Genomic DNA, 18,772 nt, shown 5'->3' on the forward strand with positions numbered 1-18,772 from the left:
CTATTAACTGGGTTTTATTGCTGGGTCGCTTCTGACTAACCAGTTTCTTTAGTCGGCTCCATAGATTTTCCTTTGGGTTAAGGTCTGGACTATTCTCAGACCATTCCAGCAGTGGAATAGGATTAACTTGAAACTCCAAAAAAAAAAAAAAAAAGGTGGTGTGATTAGCCATCAAACCTCAAAAATACACTTTTCCCATAAGGTTTCCACAATTTTGGCCACTACTGTAAATAAAGAGAATGACAGTGGCAATGTGATATTTTTGGATAACTATTTAAGGACATTCCTGTTTTGCATCAATACTAGAGGGAGGAAGATTGTCCATCCATCCATCCATCCATCCATCCATCCATCCATCCATCCACCCATCCACCCATCCATCCATCCATCCTTATAAACTGTTAAAGTAGCTTTACAATAAAGTAGAATGAGCTCTTCTGGTCATGTTTGCGGTCTAGTCTATCCTGTAAGGCTAACCATAGTTTTTATCATTCTCTGGGTGCCATGTTGATTCTCCTTTTCTTCAACAGAGGCCAGGAACTGTGGACTCTGTATTGTCATCCAGGGACACACCCACTTTACCATTTTCCTCTTCCAACACTGCAGTGTTTCCAAGGTGGGTGTACTTTAATAATCAGTCCGCAAGTTGTCTAACCTACAAATTTATCTGCAGAATAAGACTGGCAGGCAAGCCCCAAAGGTGCTTTTTCAAGCGTCAACTGGACGTTCTTGTTTTTCTTTGAAGACATTTCGCTTCTCATCCAAGAAGCTTCTTCAGCTCTGACTTAATGGTGGGGAATGGAAAGATTTATATTCCTTGCAGACAGCTGGTCATTTGCATCCTTTTAGGGAATAGTTGAGGCCACTTGGAGGTTTATCTGTATCCTCAGGGTCACTGAGTAGTGCTAATGGGTGTGGAACCTTCTTGGAACTGCTGAAAGGACTGTGTTATAGACAGACAGGAGATAGATGATGTCATATCCCTCCCTCTCTGTTGAGAGAAGGCTGTTTAATTTTGACAAGAGCATACTAAGGCAGAAGCTTGTCCACCCCAAGGATAAAACATCTAGACATCAACTGAGCATTGTGGTATATGCAATACAATGCAGTGAGACGTGCAGATCTGTACTTTGGGGAAACAAAACAATCACTTCATAACCGTATGGCACAACATAGGAAAACAAACCCATCAGGACAAGATTCAACAGTCCATCTTCATTTAAAAGACAAAGGCCACTCTTTTGAAGACAGCAAAGTCCACATTCTGGACAGAGAGGACCGCTGGTTTGAAAGAGGAGTCAAAGAGTCCATCTATGTCAAAATTGAACAGCCCTTTCTCAACAGAGGGTCAGGGATACAACATCATCTATCTCCAGTCTACAACTCAGTCCTATCATCAGATCCAAGAAGGCATCAGGAAGGACCTCTGACTAGTATTTATTTATTTATTTATTTTACTTCAAATTTATATACCGCCCTTCTTCCTGAGAACTCAGGGCGGTGTACAGCCAGATAAAAACACATAATATAAACATTAAGAACAAATTAAAAGGAAATATCTCAATTTGGCCAAAAAATTTAAGAAACATACAAATTTAAAATCATTTAAAAGGCATTGTTAGGCCAGCCTGGCTTGTTGGAAAAGGAAAGTTTTAAGGGAATGGCGGAAGGCACGGAGGTCTTGGATTCTCCTTATCTCTGGGGGCAGCTGATTCCAGAGGGTAGGTGCCCCCACAGAGAAGGCCCTCGCCCTGGGGGTCACCAGCCTGCATTGCTTGGCTAATGGCACCCCGAGGAGGCCCTCTCTGTGGGAGCGCACGGGTCGATGGGAGGTCGTTGATGGCAGAAGGCGGTCTCGGAGATAACTAGGTCCTATGCCATGGAGCGCTTTGAAGGTGGTAACCAACACCTTGAAGCGCACCCGGAAGACCACTGGGAGCCAGTGCAGCTCGTGCAGGAGCGGTGTTATGCGGGAGCGCCATGCAGCTCCCGTAATTACCCACGCGGCCGCATTCTGAACCAGTTGGAGCCTCCGGGTAGAGAGTGTTGCAGTAGTCCAGGCGAGAAGTGACGAGGGCATGAGTGACTGTGCACACGGAATCCCGATCAAGAAAGGGGCGCAACTGGCGAATCAGGCGAACCTGACAAAAGGTCCCCCTGGCAACAGCCGTCAGATGTTCCTCCAAAGACAGCTGTGTATCCAGGAGGACTCCCAGATTGTGCGCCCTCTCAATGGGGGCCAAAGACTTGCCCCCGATAGTCAGCGATGGAGTCAGCTGACTATATCGGGATGCCGGGAACCACAGCCACTCAGTCTTGGAAGGGTTGAGCTTGAGCTTGTTCCTCCCCATCCAGATCCGTACAGCCTCCAGGCACTGGGCCATCACTTCAAGGGCATCGCTGGGGTGGCCTGGGGTGGAGATGTACAGCTGGGTGTCATCAGCGTACTGGTGGTATCTCACCCCAAAGCCACGGATGATCTTGCCCAGCGGCTTCACATAAATGTTGAACAAAAGGGGCGAGAGGACCGACCCTTGCGGCACTCCACAGATAAGAGGCCTCGAGGTCGACCTCTGCCCCTCTGCCAACACGAACTGCGACTGGTCTGAGAGAAAGGAGGAGAACCACAGTAACACGGTGCCCCCATCCCCAACTCTTCCAACCGGTGCAGCATGATACCATGGTCGATGGTATCAAAAGCCGCTGAGAGATCTAATAGGACCAGAACAGAGGAGCAACCCCTGTCCCGAGCCCTCCAGAGATCATCAACCAACGCGACCAATGCCGTTTCCGTGCTGTGCCCAGGCCTGAAACCCGACTGGAACGGGTCTAGATAGGACGTTTCCTCCAGGAATTGTGGGAACTGTCGTGCGACCACACTCTCAACAAACTTCGCCACAAAGCGAAGGTTGGAGACAGGACGATAGTTAGCCAATACTGCCGGATCCAGGGAGGGCTTCTTGAGGAGAGGCCTCACCACCGCCTCTTTCAGGGCAGCGGGGAAGTGACCCTCACTCAACGAAGCGTTGATAATTCCTTGGAGCCAGCCTCGTGAGACCTCCCGGGAAGCCAGTACTAACCAGGAGGGACACGGGTCCAGTAAACATGTGGTCGCATGTAGTAAATGCTCAAACTCCGTTCAGTCATCCTGACTCCTGCATAAAGGGATTGAAGGTCGTAAAAAGAAAAATTAACATACACGACTTTAGTTTGTTTGCCTGATCCATCTTGTAGATATTATATTTTGAGACAAAGCAGCCCCTGAACCTTTTTAGTTTGATTGACTCATTTTTTTTTCCTGGTAGGCTTGAGGTCAAAGAAATGGAAACCATTGCTGAAGAAGGCGAAAAGTCGAGAAAAGAGCAGGAGCAGCTGGACAAAGAGAGCTCTAAAAAAGGTTGGGTGAGAATGTACATTTTTGTGAGCTGTGTTATTATTATTTTTTTTACTTCACAAGTAGTAAGGATAAGCATGTGTAGATCAGAGGTGGGTTTCAGCAGGTTCTGACCAGTTCTGGAGAACCGGTAGCAGAAATTTTGGGTAGTAAAAGTTCTGATTGGCCCCGCCCCCATCTATTCTCTGCTTCCCAAGTCCCAGCTGATCGGGAGGAAATAGGGATTTTGCAGTAACCTTTCCTTGGAGTGGGGTGAGAATGGAGATTTTACAGTATCCTTCCCCTACCACGCCCACCAAGCCATGCCACGCCCACCAAGCCACACCCCCAGAACCGGTAGTAAAAATTTTGAAACCCACCACTGGTGTAGATGCTCTTTTTCTGAGATCTGCTTGGAACTGGGCTGCAGAGAAAATCAAGTAAGTTCTTGTGAAATCTCTGAAAAACCTAAATCATCAACCTAAATCAATAAACACCTTAACTTAGAACTAGCATATGAACCAATAAGGAAGCAGACCATCTGAACTACCAATCCATGACAGAGCCGACCTCCCCCTCACCAGTGGAATTCCTCGCCTCACAGCAACCAGTCAGAAGTCACAAGACCAGAACCAGTCTTATGAATCAACCAGCCTTGTGATTCAATCAGTCTTGTGATTCAATATGTCACAAGACCAGCCAACCACCCAGGATCTATATAAACAAACAAGACACTTCACCCAACCCCTCCCCAAAGATGTTACCTCTGGGAGCCAAGCAGCAAGCTCAGAGGACAAATCTTTGCCTAAATCTACAACCCAAGCTATGAATATTCTCTACCATTTCTAACCTAAATCATGGCTGTGACGCGCGGCGAGGAATAAGTGATCTCTTTTCTGGTGTGCTCTTCTTTTTATTGGAAGACTTAAGGAAAAATAAAATATTTGAAGTATTTCAGTTACCAAATATGCTGTTCTACTTAAGAGAATAAAATGTCACTAGAAGAGAATATATGTAACCCAGTGATGTTCTCGGTACTCTGAACTCGGTTGTTTCATTACCTCACTAGGTAACATCATCAAAGCTAGTGACGGGGGTTTGCACCCTGTTTATATACTATAACTTGCCCTGCCAGTGTTAATGGAGTTTGTGATTTTCTCCTTGGTAGTTCCATGAATAGGATATTGTTTTCTGCCTGTTTGTCTGGTGTTAATCCCTGCTTATCTGGGTATTGTCTACTGGAGGGGATGTGTACTGGTCTTGACACACCGGGAAACTGTAAGCATCCAAACCCATTCAAATCCAAAAATGCTAGGGAATTCCTGGAAAATTGTCATTCAGGCGAATCAGCCACCTGAATAGGATTTCTCCTATTTCTATCCTCCTAGGCTGCCATATCTCCAGAGTATCCACCCATACTCCTATCTCCGTTTCAAAAGCATCTTCCAGCTTATGCAATTCCAATTCCACTTTTATATCTCTCAAAAAGTTTTTCTCCTCCTCTTGTTTTATTTGGTGGTTTGTCTGTTCTATCTTTTCCTCCATTCTTTCCGCCGCCTCCTCTCTTTCCTGGACTCTTTGATCTTCATTCATTGCCAGTTGTATCATGTTTTCAACTTTGTCACCTATGCCTTGGAGTCAGTCTTTTATCTCTCTTTAGTTCTTTATCATGGTATCCCTGATGCTTTGAAACATCCACACCATTTCTCTTGAGGTTTCACTCATTTGCCCCTGAAAAGGCATCTTGTTTTAGTTTCATAAGTTCACTTTTAGTCAGGGCCACAAGCAATATATTCAGTTCCAGTTTTGCTCATCAAAGAGTTCAATAATCATAGCTCTTTACATCTCAGGGTTATTAATCAATTCCATTTAAATAGTCCAGACGGTTTCCATACAACAAAAGTCACTTTACTTTACTTAAAAGTCTTCCTTATCACAATAGTAAAGTAATTAATTATAGAACACCTTTTTGTTGAGGGAGTCCTAAATGTTTGCCCCTGAAGTCCCCTTCTAATGACACTCTTTTGTAGAAGAGTGATGGAAATATCTGGCACTAGAAGAGAACCAGTGATGCTGAGAGACTCAGACAATATTTGAATTTTAAAATGGTAGCCCAGTTCCAAAACACCTGTTCCAGAGTGGGCCACCTTGGCACTGGTTGGGTTGGAAGAAGACTGGGATAAAAGAGGAAATCATACAGAGGTGTTGTGGGCAAACTGTGGAAGAAAAGCTTGCTTTGGCCTCCAAGTTCTCATCCTTGTTTCATCTCTGTGTTTCTTAGAGCTAGAAGGTCCTCAGAAAAGGTGGAACATTATCCATGGTTAGCTTGAAAGCTCTTCCATTGACAACTTGCAGTTGTGTCCTAACGTTCTCAGATCACCTCTGCTTTATTTACAGAAAATACGTTCTCCAAACGTTTTCTCTCCCGCCAAGCAATTTTTCCAGCCAAAGTGAGCGGGATCAGTTTGACCGAGGAACTCGAGAAAAACCTGAAGCCCAAACCACCCCCTTCTTCTTCAAGGTGAGATCTTAGATCTGAGAGCATTGGTGAGACTTTTTTCTTTTTTTAAAAAAATATTGCTAGATATCTTATTTCCTCTAATTAAAAGTCAATTTTGCCGTTTCTGCTAGCTCCATCACTTTTCCCATCCATTCTTCTGTTGAAGGATTGACGCATCTTTCTACCTCTATACATAAAGAATTCTTTCTGTAGGCACCAGTGAGACTTCTCAAAGTCATTATGCTCTAGTCCTGTGATGGTGAACCTATGGCACGTATGCCACATCTGGCACACAGAGCCCTCTCTGTGGGCATGCAAGCCGTCATCCAGCTCACGTCCCCTGCGCATGTGCACATGCCTCCCGCTGGCCAGCTGATTTTTGGGATGCGCAGGAGGCGGGGCGTATGCGGGAGATGGTGCGCGTGCATGGGTGTCACATGTGCATGTGCAGGGGGCGCACGAGGGGGAGCGTGGAGGCAGCGACACATGCATTCTGGAAGTCTGGAAATGGGCCCATTTCTGGCCACCAGAGGGCCTCCAGAGCCCGGGGGTGGTCGTTTTTGTCCTCTCGAAGGCTTGGGGAAAGCCTCTGGTGCCTGGGGAGGGTGAAAAACAGGCTTTCCAGAAGTTCTAGAAGTCCAGAAACTGGCCTGTTTCCGGCCTCTGGAAGGCCTCTAGAGCCCGGGGGAGACCATTTTTGCCATCCCGGAGGCTCAAGGAAAGCCTCCGGATCCTGGGGAGGGTGAAAATACTTCAATTCCCACAATGTATGAATGGCTGCAAAAGTTGATGGAGTTAGCAGAGAATTAGATAGGTTTGTTGTTATAGAAATGGCTAGTTTATATTATTATATAAAATTAAAAAGTTGAGGTTTGACGTTATTATCTTATTCTACTGCACCAAAAGGAATTTTTTTTTTTGCTTTAATTTAATTAAAGAATTGGGAGTCAATTCTTTTTCTTTCTTTTTTCCCTTTGCCCTACACATTTCCCTTCCCTTCTCTCTCCCCTATTTTCCCAATATTTTCTTTTGTACTTTGGTATTTTATATCATAGTTGGATAAACTAATAATTTTTTGAATAATAAAAAAGAAAACAACCTTGCACTGGGAGATGCTGTTGCTTCTCATCCTTTCTGGCCTGGTGGTCACATTATTTTGACATTATTGTATTTTATTTAGGATGGCGAACAGACAGGAAGAGGTATATTTAAAAGTAAGGAAATAATATTAATCTGTAAAAATAATTAGCTCTGATGGTTTGAGCCATCCAAGTCAGATCTTGGTTGATCAGACAGACAAGGCTTGGAGTCACAGATTTCACCTTGCATAATTTATTTTCCTTTGTTGCTTTTCAATTCAAGTTTGATAGTGATTAACATTATTAATGAAGTCCAACTGAACTCTATCCTTCCTCTTCATTGCAAGCAATTATTGAGCCAATATCTTGTGTGCCGGTTGGCTTTTAAATATTTTAGAGGATCGTCTTGAGTAACAGAGCCTGCCAACTGTTGATCTTTTGTCTGTTGGAAATGATCTCCGAAAAGCTGACTTGCACGCCATTCAATATGTAGGGGCAACTTGGGTATTTAGTTTGAGACACACCTTTCTAAAAGGAGGTAAAAGGTAAAGGTTTCTCTGTCAGTCATGCCCTGCTGTAGGGCACGGTGCTCATCTACATTTCTTGGCCGAGGAAGCCAGCATTGTCCAAAGACATTTTCCACGGTCATGTGGCCAACATGGCTATATGCCAGTGATCGCTAACCTTTTTTTTCTCGGGTGCACGGGGTCTCCCTGAAGGCCTCCCTAGCAGGCCTCCCTGAAGCCTCCGGAGGCCGAAAACGGCCCATTTCCAAACTTCCGGTACTTCCGGTAAGCCCGTTTTTTGCCCTCCCCAAGCTCCGAAGGCTTTCCTGGAGCCTCTGGGAGGGTGAAAACGGCCTTCCCCGGCCCTCTGGAGGCTCTCCGAGGCCAGAAACGGCCCGTTTTCGCCCTCCCCAAGACTCCGCGCGAGCCCTGTACTTACCTGGCTAATTCACAGCTGTTGCAATAAAAGAGGTTTTTGGGACTACTTGTGTGTTTTAATGACTCAAGAAGCCTAGATCACAACAGGGCTATGGGCAAGAAGTAAAAGCCAGCTTCTGGAACAAGTGTTGTCAATCGTGTGTTGTGGCCCCGCCCTCTGAGCCTGTCCCATCGGAGGAAGAAAGCTCCAAGCATGAGGAAGAGGAGTCAGCCAGGCCTCCCTCTCCAGGCCCCTCCCCTCTGGCATTGTCTCAGGTGCCGGCCGAGGGAGAGGAGATCAGTAGGGAGACAGGTGGCTCGGATCAGAGTGACGAAGAAATATAATTCCTGGACCACGCCTCCGAAGGCGTGATAAACGTTTGCAGCAGCTTAGGAGGCGTGCTAGGGATTAGAACTGAGTCACTGGACCACACCCCAGAGACTATATAATAGAGGGTAGTGGTCAGTGATCCTTGTGACGAACAAAAGTAAACCTTGGATAGTCACTAAAGTCTCATCCGGAACTGCGGAGAGAAATATTATTTCTGCTTGGACTTTTTGCACGTTAAGTACCTTATCTTTCTGTTTGTGAAAATAAAGGCATTTGGCAGACGGTGTGTCTATCGCTGCCAAGTGGGAGATAAGACCTGGGTGCGTTCCAAAGTGTTTCCTTAACCCTCGGCTGGCTGTGTTTGTGTGTGTGTGGGTGGGTACTGGGACAGATCATCGTGGTCATGTGACAATGTGTCACTGCAATGTCTGTCAGTGCAGGCCAGTTGCTGAGCAAACCAAAATATCGTCACGTGACCTTGGGTGGTGGTATGGAGACAGTCAGCACAACTTCAGGACCAAGTGGTAAATACCTTCTGCCAGATCTATCATAACTTTGAATGGTCACTAAATGACCAGTCATAAATCGAGGACTATCTATAATATCCTGTAGCATGAGGGAACTGTAGAAGAGCATACAAAGGTGGAAGGCAGAGTTAAATGCATCATCGGTTTAGAGTCCTTGCGTCGCCACAAGGGACCCAAATCCAGCTCCGTTGACCCTTATCTAGCACTGATTTAATGCTGACCATCAGTTGACTAGATTAATGACGGGTGCAAAGAATCAGGATCATATGTTGCATTCAAGCACAAAGGATTTATTATTCCAACCTATACGCAAGAATCTAGTCAACTAACAGTCTGTTGTGGCGTTGCGTTTGGCAACGCAAAGACTCTAAACTGATGACACATTTAACTCCTCCTTCCAGCTCTGCCTGCTCTTCTCCGACATCAACAGTGGCAAACTTGAAACTCTGTGCTCTTTGTTGCACACTCATACACTGTCTATTGCGTTCTGCAGGCAACCAACGCCCATTCCGGATGCCTTGAAGACAGAACAGGAAGTGAGCCGTACCCAAACTCCTGCATCCAGATCGCAGACTTCATCTCCAATTTGTGATGTGCATGGTAGGGCAGGACAGGTATCAGATGTAGTTCATTTTGTATTTTTAGCTATACAGTAGCTTTGTGCGGTTGGTTCTAAGAACTCTGGAAATGATGTTTGCTACTAGGTAGAACTGGGCGGCTGGTGATCCCTTGGCCATGCTTGGCTCTTGGCCCACCATTCCCTACAAGTATTTAGCCCAGTGGTGGGTTCCTCCTGGTTCGGTCCGGTTCGGCCAAGCTGGTAGCGGTGACGATATGACGTCACCGAACCAGTTCTCCCCCCGCCCTCCCCCCCACATTATTCTTACCTTTTATTTGGTCCCACCCCCAATCTATTGCTGCCTCCTGAGTCCCAGCTGATGACTAGAGGGAAAAAAACTGTTTAAACTCTTGCCGCGGAGCTTCAAAGGACCGTCCTACAGCTGATCAGTGTTAAAAGCAAACAAATGAGTTGGGTCGTAAGTGCGAGGACTGGTCGTAAGTGCGAGGACCTTCCAGAAATGACTCTGACCAGCTAGCCATGCCCACCTAGTCACATGACCTCAAAGCCACACCCACAAAATAAGCCACGCCCACAGAACCAGTAGTAAAAAAATTTAGAACCCACCCCTGATTTAGCCATTGAGAGACGATTCTGAGCTCCAGACAATTTTATTTAATATCCTTCCTTTATTTTGGTAAGCAAGGTGGTGAACATATCCAACAAACCTCCTTCCTTCTATTTCCCCAACAATAACAACCCTGGGAGGTGAGGTGAGCTAAGAGAGAGGGACTGTCCCAAAGTCACCCAGCTGGCCTTCATGCCTAAGGTGGAACTAGAACTCACCATCTCCTGGGGATTGGCCCAAAGTCACCCAGTTGGCCTTCATGCCTAAGGTGGAACTAGAACTCGCCATCTCCTGGGGATTGGCCCAAAGTCATCCAGCTGGCCTTCATGCCTAAAGTGGAACTAGAACTCACCATCTCCTGGGGATTGGCCCAAAGTCACCCAGTTGGCCTTCATGCCTAAGGTGGAACTAGAACTCGCCATCTCCTGGGGATTGGCCCAAAGTCATCCAGCTGGCCTTCATGCCTAAAGTGGAACTAGAACTCACCATCTCCTGGGGATTGGCCCAAAGTCACCCAGCTGGCTTTCATGCCTAAAGTGGAACTAGAACTCACCATCTCCTGGGGATTGGCCCAAAGTCACCCAGTTGGCCTTCATGCCTAAAGTGGAACTAGAACTCACCATCTCCTGGGGATTGGCCCAAAGTCACCCAGCTGGCTTTCATGCCTAAAGTGGAACTAGAACTCGCCATCTCCTGGGGATTGGCCCAAAGTCACCCAGTTGGCCTTCATGCCTAAAGTGGAACTAGAACTCACCATCTCCTGGGGATTGGCCCAAAGTCACCCAGTTGGCCTTCATGCCTAAAGTGGAACTAGAACTCACCATCTCCTGGGGATTGGCCCAAAGTCACCCAGCTGGCTTTCATGCCTAAAGTGGAACTAGAACTCACCATCTCCTGGGGATTGGCCCAAAGTCACCCAGTTGGCCTTCATGCCTAAAGTGGAACTAGAACTCACCATCTCCTGGGGATTGGCCCAAAGTCACCCAGTTGGCCTTCATGCCTAAGGTGGAACTAGAACTCGCCATCTCCTGGGGATTGGCCCAAAGTCACCCAGCTGGCTTTCATGCCTAAAGTGGAACTAGAACTCACCATCTCCTGGGGATTGGCCCAAAGTCACCCAGTTGGCCTTCATGCCTAAAGTGGAACTAGAACTCACCATCTCCTGGGGATTGGCCCAAAGTCACCCAGCTGGCTTTCATGCCTAAAGTGGAACTAGAACTCGCCATCTCCTGGGGATTGGCCCAAAGTCACCCAGCTGGCCTTCATGCCTAAAGTGGAACTAGAACTCACCATCTCCTGGGGATTGGCCCAAAGTCACCCAGTTGGCCTTCATGCCTAAAGTGGAACTAGAACTCACCATCTCCTGGGGATTGGCCCAAAGTCACCCAGTTGGCCTTCATGCCTAAAGTGGAACTAGAACTCACCATCTCCTGGGGATTGGCCCAAAGTCACCCAGCTGGCTTTCATGCCTAAAGTGGAACTAGAACTCACCATCTCCTGGGGATTGGCCCAAAGTCACCCAGTTGGCCTTCATGCCTAAAGTGGAACTAGAACTCACCATCTCCTGGGGATTGGCCCAAAGTCACCCAGTTGGCCTTCATGCCTAAAGTGGAACTAGAACTCGCCATCTCCTGGGGATTGGCCCAAAGTCACCCAGTTGGCCTTCATGCCTAAAGTGGAACTAGAACTCGCCATCTCCTGGGGATTGGCCCAAAGTCACCCAGCTGGCTTTCATGCCTAAAGTGGGACTAGAACTCACCATCTCCTGGTGATTGGCACACGGTCACTCAGTCAGCTTTCATGCCTAAGGCGGGACTAAAATCATCATCTCTTGATGATTGGCCCAAGTCCCCCAACTAGCTATTATATCTAAAGCAGGACTAGAACTCACCATCTCCCAATCCTGATATGTAGACCCACTTGTCACACAGTATTTATATGGAAAAAATGGATAGAATAACCTGGTCTTCTCATGGGGGTGATTTACATATAGCACTGAGGGTTTCTTTTTATTGTTTATAGATCAGAAACTGTCAGTTTTCTCTCTTCCTATAGATATGTCAGTCCAGATTAAGAAACCAGTGCCCTATAAACCAAGACTATTTGTATTATAACAGATAGTAACAGAATTTTGCAACTTTAAATATGTTTTCCCTTCCCTCACTGATTTTCTTGGTCTGAGCTCAAGCCCCGCTTATCTAATTATAGCCTCGGTATTGGCTCTTTCTCCTGTCTTTCAACACCATTCCCTCTACAGCACGGATGTCAAACTCAAGGCCTCCAGGCCAGATCTGGCCTGTGGGGTGCTTAGATCTGGCCTGCAGGGCTGCCCTGGAAACAGCACAGGACTGACCCATGGTGCCTCTGCCAGGGAAAACGGAGCTTGGGAGGGCCGTGCTGGGCGCTTTGCTGCCTAGGGCTCTGGACAGCCTGTGCCACCACCTGGGGGTCCTTCGCGTGGCCTGAGAGGGATGGCGAGGCTCCTCTGGAGGACAAGGGTTTGGCCTTGCCTTCCTCCGCTGGAGACAATGGATCCCCCCCACAGGCCCACTTGGGCCGCCACAGGTGCCCCCAACACAAGTGATGTCGAGTTGGCCATGCTCATCCTGGCCATGCTCATCCCAGCCATGCCCCTCCCGGCCCCGCTGAAATCCAATACAATCCTGATGGAGCCCTCAATGAAATCAAGTTTGACACTCCTGCTCTACAGGTAGCCTATTCTGACTAATCGGCCCTTCATTTAGGCATACAATCAGATGCAAGTAAAAACAAAAACAAAAAGTTCTAAATTGCATTTAGGTGGATTTTGATCGATCAATTAGATTTTCTTACACATTTGTGAAACAAGGGATTTGCCCCAGGGGTGGGCTTCAAAAATTTTAGCAAAGGGGTTCTCTGCCTGGTTGCTGGGTAGGCGTGGCCATGGTGGGCGTGGCCGAGATGGCCTCCTGCACCACGGCGGGGGTGTGTGCGTTTTTGCCCTCCCCAGCCTCCAGAGGCTTTTCTCAAGCCTCCGAGAGGGTGAAAATGACCTCCCCAGGCTCCGCAGGTCCTCTGGAGGCCTTCCTGAACTTCTGGTAGGTCTGTTTTTTGCCCTCCCCGAGCCTCCGTGCACAACCTGCACTTACCTGCATCTAATATGGGCCACGTGGGGACTCCTGGGAGGGGCAGGGTGGGGTGGGCGGGGCGGGGCCAGCCAGGAGTGGGATTTGGGGGTTCTCCGAACTGCACAGAATCTTAGCTAGAGGTTCTCGGGGACCCCTGCGAACCCCCAGCAGCCCACATCTGATTTGCCCTCTGCTGAAGAATTAGAATAGGGAGGCAGCAGTCAGGTATAGAGGTTACGGTATATTCTTTGCCTTGTGTACCTGCAGGAGATGTGCTACGTATGCATGCAGCGTGCTCAGAGGAATATCCCTGTCTACTTGGGTGACGAACAAAGGAGGAAGGAAAAAGAGGAAGACTGCATCCTGGCCCAGTATCAAGCCATAAAAGATCACGAAGCCCTTCAGAAGGAACTGGTATTAGGACTGAAAAAAAAATTGATTTTTGTGCTTTCGTTCTAGAAAAGCAGGACTTTTGGGACGAGAAGGGCCATGTTCATTTCACTCATGACGAATTCACATGTTCCTGTTTCTTCCCTTCCTAATCCCCAGGTCTGTCAGTATTCGTTCATGTGACTGAATGAGTTGTCTGAAGTCAAGTGGAAGAGTTCTCTGCCAAAGGAGAATCCCCAAATTATTATTTTTTCTAATAGTCCTGGCTTCGTGGAAGCATTTGGAATGATATCTTTGGGTATTCCTGTAGTTCTAGTGACTATAGATCAGTGTTGGTGAACCTTTTCGGCACCTAGTGCCAAAATGGAGGGGAAAGGCACGTGCGCGCATGCCGTAAACTGGAAGAGCAGCCGCCCGCTGTGCATATGCACGCTGGGAAGATCCTCTTCTGGTTTCTGGTTTGCGCATGCGCACCGACCACCTGGTCTTCCGGTTTTTGGTGCGCATGTGCATGCACATACGAAGACCAGCTGGCTGGCATGCGGGATCCTCGAAGAGCAACGGGCGACAGCTCATGTGTCTGGAGAGATGGCTCTATGTGCCACTTCCAGCACATGTGCTGGAAGTGCCATCACAGCTATAGATAGTCCTTGACGTTCAGCAGTTCGTTTAGTGATGGTACAAAGTTACAATGGCACTGAAAAAAAAGTGATTTGTAAGTGTTTTTCACACTTATGACCATTGCAACATCCCCAAGGTCACATGATCAAAATTCAGACACTTGGCAACTGACTCATATTTATGACGGTTACAGTGTCCCGGGGTCACGTCATCCCCTTTTGCAACCCCCTGACAAGGAAAGTCAATGGGGAAGTCAGATTCACTTATCAACTGTGTTACTAACTTAACAACTATGGCAAGAAAGGTTGCAAAATGGGGCAAAACTCACTTTAACAAATGCCTCACTTACAACCACAACTGAACCCAAAATTTATGTTGCTAAGTCAGGGGTCTGGAACCTTAAACACTCAAAGAGCCATTTGGACCCATTTCCCACAGAAAAGAAAACACCGGGAGCCACAAAACCCTTCCTGGGCCTGACTATTTCTTGAGCGGCCACAAAACTAGCATATGTCGTTGAATTAAATGTTCTGTTTTCTTCTGAACATTTTCTTTTCTTGGATTTATCCATGGTCGGCCTACCGGGGGTTGAAAAGCTCAATAAATCGCGGGCTGGCGGGTGTCGCACATTGGCGGTTGTGACGCATATTTTGAGTGACAGGGAGCTGCAGCAGAGGGGTGAAAGAGCCACATGCGGCTCCAGAGCTGCAGGTTGCTGACCCTTGTGCTAAGTTGAGGACTATCTGTATAGAAGATGTTTCCAAGAGTGATATGTACCATTTACAGAGCATGGGACATTATTGATTCTGAATCGTGGTTTCTCCAATTTGGTCCGGTTCATCTCTTTTTTTTCCATCGTTTCCTGCTCAAAAAACATTTAATTCTTTTTCCAAACTACAGATGAAAATGGCGGCATCGCGTGAGCAGAACCAGAAAGTGGCATCTTATAACTTGGGCATAGCGGAAGCCATGCGGAAACAGAAGAACGAGAAGCTGGCTGAACCTTTTGTAAGACCTCCCATTCCCATCCTCTGCAAAACTATACGTTGCCCTTTTCTCTATCTAGGCTTTTTGGATCTGTCGGACTACGAGTCCCATGATCTCAATTGTATGACGAACGGTTGAGGAACCTAGGTGTGTCTAGACCAGCAGTGGTGGATTAAGGCTCACTGGTGCCCTAAACACTGACAAATCTTGGTGCCCCCCTCCTTTGTTTTTTACAAATCTTCATTGGTTTTTTTTTTCTTTCTCAACTTCGTGGTGCCCCCTTTGGGCCTGGTGCCCTAGGCACATGCTTAGTCTGCTTAATGGTTAATACACCACTGTAGACCAGGGTGTCAAACTTAATTTCATTAAAGGCCACATCAGGGTTGTGTTTGACCTTGGGGGGGGGCGGAGTGGGCATGGCCAGGGTACGTGTGGACAGCTCAACGTCACTTGTGTTGGGGTGCCTATGGTGGCCTCAGTGCTCTACTAGAGAAAACAGACCCCCGAGCTCCGTTTTCAGCCATGATGGCCTCCTGCAACCCTCCAACAGTGTAAACGGCCACATGTGGTCGTGTTTTCGCTGGCAGAGGAACCGCAGGCCAGTCCTTTGTTTTTTATTTTGTTTTTTATTTTATTTTAAATTTATATACCGCCCTTCTCCCTGCGGACTCAGGGCGGTGTACAGCCAGAATTAAAAAACATAAAATACAAATATTAAAAAACAATTAAAATATATATAAATTTGGCCCAAAATTAAAAATACAAACCAATTAAAACATTTAAAAATTTCTTCTTAAGCCAGCCCGGCTTGCTGGAAAAAGTGGGTTTTAAGGGCACGGCGGAAGGCACTAAGGTCTTGGATTCTCCTTATCTCTGGGGGCAACTGATTCCAGAGGGTAGGTGCCCCCACAGAGAAGGCCCTCCCCCTGGGGGTCACCAGCCTACATTGATTGGCTGATGGCACCCTGAGGAGGCCCTCTCTGTGGGAGCGCACAGGACGATGGGAGGTTATTGGTAGCAGCAGGCGGTCTCGAAGATAGCTAGGCCCGATGCCATGTGTTGTGTCCAGGGCGACCCCACAGGCTGGATCTAAGCACCCCGCGGGCTGGATCCGCTCCCTGGACCTTGAGTTTGACACCCCTGGTCTAGACAATTGAAGAGAAGAACTAGGGATGTTATGATAGCACTCTTCCAGTACTTGAGGGACAGTCAGAGAAAAGAGGAGATTGATCTATTCTCCAAAGCACCAGAGGGCAGGACAAGAAATAATGGGTGGAAACTTGTTAAAGAGACATCTAAGCTAGAGGTAAGAACAAATTTTCTGACAGTGAGAACAATTAATCAATCGATGGATTTGCTTGCCTCCTAGTGTTACGATTGCTCCATCCCTGGAGGTTTTCAAGAAGAGACCGGACAGCCATTTGTCCTGAATAGTATAGGATCTCCTACCATGGATATGGGATTGGATTAGAAGACCTCCAAGGTCCCTTCCAACTCTATGATTTTATGTTCTAGGAGCATCAGATAGCACACACTCCCTGTCTTGATAAACACCCCCTATTCAGGGGTGGGATTCTACCGGTTCGGACCGGTTCGTGTGAACCGGTAGCTCCGATATATCTTCACAGCTGATTAGCACAGCAGAGCGGATTGCTGCGTTTCAACTGTTTTAATTCCTAACACTAATGCGGAAGGTGATTTTTTTGTTCAATTGCGCAATCACCGAACTGGTTGTTAAACCGATAGGATCCCACCACTGCCCCTATTCAAATGTTGCTTTTATTCATGTAAAGGTTTGTGCTTCTTTTCAGAGGTCCTTCATATTTGAGAAGAGGCCGCCCAGTTCTACCCCTCATGAGAAACAAGAGGAATATGCCCAGCATTTGGATAAGCAGCTGGAGTGCAGGAGAGCCAGAGACGCAAAGCAAAAACAGGAACAGGACTTCATTGACCGCTTGCAGCAAGTTCAACTGGCAGAAGAGTGAGACCTTTGGGAGAAGTTGGTCTCCTTCAGTATTTATTGATGATTCCATGTTTTAAATGCCTCTTTCCCCAGCCTTCTAATGGTCATAATTATGAATCTGAAAGTCCTACAGAATCCACAGAGTCACCTGGTTGGAAGTGCTGGTGATTCAGATTCAGATTTTCACAGTTGAATTGTTTAGATTAACCCTACTAAAAGTTTGGAATATTGTAGATATATTTGACTACCCTTATTCTCAACCAGATGAGAATGATGGGAGTTATAAGCAGACTCATTCAGAGGGATCTAGAGTTTAGGAAGCTTCTTTCACTCAACTTCTTCCTTACATGTATTCTCATGTTGCTTTTGACTGCAGATTCAGAGTATAGTTTAATCACAGTGTTGCATCAAAACCTGAGCTCTATCATGGAATACACATCCATGATGGCGAACCTATTTATTTATTTATTTATTTATTTATTTATTTATTTATTTATTTGTTTGTTTGTTTGTTTGTTTGTTTATTTATTTATTTATTTATTTATTGGTTCGATTTATATGCCGCCCTTCTCCGGAGACTCAGGGCGGCTTACAATGCGTTAAGCAATAGCCTTCATACTTTTGTACATACCTGCTTAGTAGGGCTTTTGGCCCCCCCCTAAGCGGTGTTCTTTTTTATACAAAGTCAGCTTATTGCCCCCACAATCCGGGTCCTCATTTTACCTACCTTGGAAGGATGGAAGGCTGAGTCAACCTTGAGCCTGGTGAGATTTGAACTCGCAGTAATTGCAGGCAGCTGGCAGCTAAGTGCTACTTAACAGCACTTTAGTCCGCTGCACCACCAAGGCTCACGTGTGCTAGAGTTGGCACGCAGAGCCTTCTCTGCTGGTACGTGCGCCCTCGCCCCAGGTCAGATCTCCGTGGCGTTTCGTTCGTGAGCTTCTGTTTCTCTGCAAACGAAACAGAAGCTCACGAAAGAAAAAGATCTTACCTCTTGCCACGCTGCCGGTGTTGGGATTCCCCCGCCTCCCACTGGCCAGCTGGTCTTCGGGTCTCTGCTGTGCATGTGCGCATGTCCATGCATGTCCACGTCTGCGCATGTGCTCATTCACACATGTCTGCGCATATGCATGTTCGTGCATGTCCCTCAGTTTTGGGCATGTGCACACACAGTTTGGACACTTTAAAGGTCCAAACTAAAGGTTTGCCATCACTGTCCTATATTAAAGTTTACAGCCTTTATAGTACCTTTCTCTTTCAGTCATGTTTTTGCCATTACACTTCTTTTACTACATATCGGTCCATTTTTTTTTCTTTTTCACACCTCATGAGTGGAGAAATTGCCTAAACAAACTATTTCTTTCTGAGTTGCTTTCCTCCAGCAGTTCCCTAAAAATGCTAACCCCAAGTTAACAAACTCAGCTCTGTGACATATTTAATTGTTTAGAATGCTGGGTGGCTCACAGCTGCTGCCTAAAATAGACAAGACTCTAATCAGTTTTACACTGACACCTTTCTCCCTGACCCCCCCTAAGCAGTTCATAATAGGGAACAGGGCATTCCTTTCAAAGTGTATTCTCCATTGTGTGTCATCTTATTCTCTTATGATCCCTTTTTCTCCAATGAATATAATACAAATCTTATATAAGAATAGTAGATATTTATCTTCTTGCTAATTATCCCAGCACTGGGGTGAGTATTCAAAAGGGTGGGGGAATTGGGGAAAAAGGACTAAAAGAGTTGCCCTTTTACCCAGTGTTCTTATGAGTTGAGTTCTAGAAATC

General features: G+C 46.7%; 1 protein-coding gene across 2 annotated transcripts in view; it reads left to right on the forward strand.

Annotated features, from left to right (window-relative positions):
• Window positions 1-18,772, forward strand: part of CCDC81 (coiled-coil domain containing 81) — a 38,643-nt gene that overhangs the window by 12,236 nt on the left and 7,635 nt on the right. For both annotated transcript variants that reach the window (XM_034407125.3, XM_087895851.1), the window contains exons 5-11: window positions 531-616; window positions 3,306-3,397; window positions 5,771-5,894; window positions 9,227-9,347; window positions 13,295-13,441; window positions 14,939-15,046; window positions 16,837-17,006. In XM_034407125.3, coding sequence (XP_034263016.1) covers window positions 531-616; window positions 3,306-3,397; window positions 5,771-5,894; window positions 9,227-9,347; window positions 13,295-13,441; window positions 14,939-15,046; window positions 16,837-17,006 — 848 coding nt within the window. The remainder of the gene's footprint in view (window positions 1-530; window positions 617-3,305; window positions 3,398-5,770; window positions 5,895-9,226; window positions 9,348-13,294; window positions 13,442-14,938; window positions 15,047-16,836; window positions 17,007-18,772) is intronic.

The sequence above is a fragment of the Pantherophis guttatus genome, chromosome 5, assembly GCF_059756535.1.
Source record: "Pantherophis guttatus breed Tessera chromosome 5, ASM5975653v1, whole genome shotgun sequence".
In the NCBI taxonomy this organism is placed as follows: Eukaryota; Metazoa; Chordata; class Lepidosauria; order Squamata; family Colubridae; genus Pantherophis; species Pantherophis guttatus.